A 3,555-nucleotide genomic window follows, 5' to 3' on the forward strand; every position below is an offset into this window, starting at 1 on the left:
TATGGTCTGCTGGGGTAATAATATAGTGTAAAGCGCATAGAGCCTGCTGTTGAGCGGGGATTTGCGCTATACAAATGCTATCTATTATTATTATGTCACATATCTCCATCTTCTCCTTCTAATGGTGGCGTTGAAATACTCAATTCCAACTCTTGTACGTTTCATTTTGTTAATAATTTTTTCCTTGACATATAATTTGAAAGCTCTTCGATTTTCATGGAATTATTGAATTCTTTTGTTTTCGATGTTTCTAAGCTATACATCAGTACCGCCTAAAATATTGCTATATATAATAAATCCATTACAGGTTTACGTCTTCCACATGATGTTCTTTGAATGGTAAAATGCTTCTTTTTTTAAAAATCCTACACTAACCCATATCTGGGGCTGATAAGCCAGTTTCTGTATTTGACTGTGTCGGGAGTCACTGTGTTGGGAGTCAATGTTTTGCTACCAAAATACTACCCTTTTGGGCGCTCTTTCTATTTATTTATCCGAACTGCATAGGTTGAACGCTCCTTGCAACACTGCAAGGCTATTTCAGATGCTGAACCTCTGAATTTAATGTTCATCTTCGATAAGACCCATCTAAATGCGAAAATTCGTGTAAATTATTTTTACCAATGACCCAACATCAGACCAAGCTAAGCCTTACAGCTCTTTGTATGTTGCCCAGTAAGAAGAGATGAATTGAGCATGGTCGTTCTGTGTTCTTTGAATGTCGAGGAGCACAATCGACCAAATTCAAACAGATTGTAAAGAACAATAAAGCTACTGAGTCAGAATTGTTGTATAAGCAACAATTACGACAACGAATTCATGTAATCGCTAAATGAATAAACGACCCGTTATACTTGTAAGAATGTATGGCAATGATAAAAGAAACATCAAAAACGTCACAACACAAACTTTGATTTGGTTATTTGCAACCTCAGTAAACATACACTTGACATAAAATATCATTTTTCATTTGTCTGTTCAATTTATTATTCCTTAAATAAAATTGGATAGAAAATGTGTTTTACGAAGGAGAATGCTGTTCAATTCTTTGTCGAAACGATGACAAAAAGAATTGATCATCAAGGGAAAAAATAGAGGAGGGAAGGGGGAATGTTTTATGAGTCGTTTTAGGGTGACTTTGCACCGAAAAAAAACCAGTAATTGAAAAAAAAATTCTTGCACAGCCGTGGCCTGATCCCATTGCACTACAGTCCGAGGTATGTGTGTGTGTGTGTGTGTGTGTGTGTGTGTGTGTGTGTGTGTGTGTGTGTGTGTGTGTGTGTGCGTGTGTGTGTGTATGTGTGTGATTTCAGGGACTCTCCTGCAGGTGTAGTGTTCATCACCTCTGACCTCGACCAATGTCGTCCTTGTATGTCGATCCGCTAGGTTTTTAGAACATCTTGCCCGTTTAGACGGTACGCTTGGCATTCTTCAGGACGAGTCTCAGGTTGCGGATGAGCCTGCTCATCTCATCACCACCTTGTGGGGAAGGTCCACCGCTCATACCACCAGATCCACCGCTCATACCACCAGCTCCACCGCTCATTCCACCAGCTCCACCGCTCATTCCACCAGCTCCACCGCTCATACCACCAGATCCACCGCTCATTCCACCAGCTCCACCGCTCATACCACCAGATCCACCGCTCATACCACCAGAATGAGGAGTTCCACCAGTGGGACCGTCACCTGGACACGACAGAAGTGAAGAGTTACATTTATTGTGTGTTGCAGTAGGTTCTAGTAAGAGCCTCTATTGGCACGGAGCCCTGCCTGCACTTCATAGAAAAATAAAAAATAGAATGGTTAGGCCACGTCGCACGAATGTCACCCAGCAAGCCAGCCTAGAGAGCCTATAACACCAAGTATTCAGGCTATATAGGATGAGGTAGCCCACACAAAAGATGGATTGATGGAATCTCCTCTTGATGCTTAAGGGCAGCAGAGGATGTAAAAGTAAAGAGTAAGTAGGTTCTACATGTAAAAGTGAAGGTGCAGAGGATTCACATAGCGTGTATTGTGGGCATGAAATAGTTCAACCCTACATTTGGGGTTATCCTCACGCCAGTCATACAAAAAACTTGCAGAAAGCACTTTCGTGAACTTCACTAAACCATTTGATTTTGTCCGCGGACAATGACTCTCTAAAACGTTTGAGCAGTTAAATTAATTAGCCTCATTTCTTCCTACTTCCTCTTCCTTCGTGCTTTGCGGTATTTAACAGTTTTATAACGTCTGCAAGCTGGTCAAATGTATTAACCCCAGGTAAAATGTTTCAGGAGAGAGGAAAATACAGTAAAACAACTGTTTCATTCTGTGAACTGTACCTATAGCCTGCATTATCCAACGTTTCTTGCTTTCTTATTTTTTTATCATTGTTATAATAATGATTATTATTATTATGATTAATATTATTATTGTTATTATTATTATTATTATTATTATTGTTATTATTATTATTATTATTATTATTATTATTGTTATTATTATCATCATTATTATTATTATTATTATTATTATTATTATTATTATTATTATTATTATTATTATTATTATTACCCTTTGTAACCAACGATTCTCATGATCATGATGATGATTGCAATTTGAATTTGTGTTTATTAAGGGGAACCACTGTAAATGTATAATTTTGACCTTTCTTTTCAAGCTATTGATGGTGGCGATGATGGTGATGATGATGATGAGGATGATGATGATGATGATGATGATGATGATGATGATGATGATGATGATGATGATGATGATGATGATGATGAAGTTGATGATGATGATGATGATGATGACATAAAAGACTATAATATGATAATATATTTTTAGTACACTACCTGCAAGGTATTGTCAGATTCTCAAGAATTTTTTTAACGCTACTTTGCAACAGACAGTCAATGGTGACGATAGTAACGACGACTACGACGACGGAGAAGACGACAATAACAACAAAGAGATCGACGACTGTACAACCACAAACCGCGCTTCTTGAGGTAGCTGGAGAGAACCCTCTTCAGATCAGTGATGTCCTGGTCTCCGCTCATGCCTCCACTCATGCCTCCGCTCATGCCTCCGCTCATGCCTCCGCTCATGCCTCCACTCAAAGCGGGGGCGCCAGTTCCGCTCATACCTCCGCTCATACCTCCGCTCATACCTCCGCTCATACCTCCGCTCATACCTCCACTCATGCCTCCGCTCTTGCGTCCGCCCTGATGAAAGACAAAATTGTAAATTTATCTTTCGTACTCTTATGAGTCTCTGTAGTAACCAGAAAAAACAAGGAAAAAAGGAAAGAGAAAAAGGAGGAATCGTGGGGAAAAGAAAAGAAAGAGAACAAAGAAAAAAGTTTGTGGGGGGGGGGGGGGGGGTTGGTATTTGTTCGGGTTGTTTGGGTTTGGGTTTTTTTGTTGTTAGTGTCAAGGACAAACTAGGTTGGGTGGAATAGAGTGTTCCTCCAGAATGACGGAAATGCTTGACCAATAAATAGATATCCCAATTCGGAAAGCGAGCTCACACCTTCTCCTTTTCAGTGCAACAATGAAGAGCCTT

At 39.7% G+C, this 3,555-nt stretch overlaps 1 protein-coding gene across 1 annotated transcript; it reads right to left on the bottom strand.

Moving 5' to 3' along the window:
* Positions 1-959: 959 nt before the first annotated feature.
* On the bottom strand, positions 960-3,189 carry LOC101849437 (glycine-rich cell wall structural protein-like). Its single transcript, XM_013079515.2, has 2 exons — positions 2,987-3,189; positions 960-1,689 (listed from the first exon to the last, which is right to left on the bottom strand). The coding sequence occupies exons 1-2, from the start codon at positions 3,180-3,182 to the stop codon at positions 1,409-1,411; spliced, it is 477 nt and encodes a 158-aa protein (XP_012934969.2). The 5' UTR covers positions 3,183-3,189; the 3' UTR covers positions 960-1,408.
* Positions 3,190-3,555: the final 366 nt, after the last annotated feature.

This window comes from Aplysia californica, unplaced genomic scaffold (genome assembly GCF_000002075.1).
Source record: "Aplysia californica isolate F4 #8 unplaced genomic scaffold, AplCal3.0 scaffold00055, whole genome shotgun sequence".
NCBI lineage: Eukaryota > Metazoa > Mollusca > Gastropoda > Aplysiida > Aplysiidae > Aplysia > Aplysia californica.

Coding starts and splice junctions, on each gene's coding strand:
- LOC101849437 (XM_013079515.2), bottom strand. CDS start 3,182: ATGAGCGGAGGTATGAGCGGAGGTATGAGCGGAGGTATGAGCGGAGGT. Junction 1,690..2,986: donor CAGCTACCTCAAGAAGCGCG/GTTTGTGGTTGT, acceptor TGTCGTGTCCAG/GTGACGGTCCCACTGGTGGA.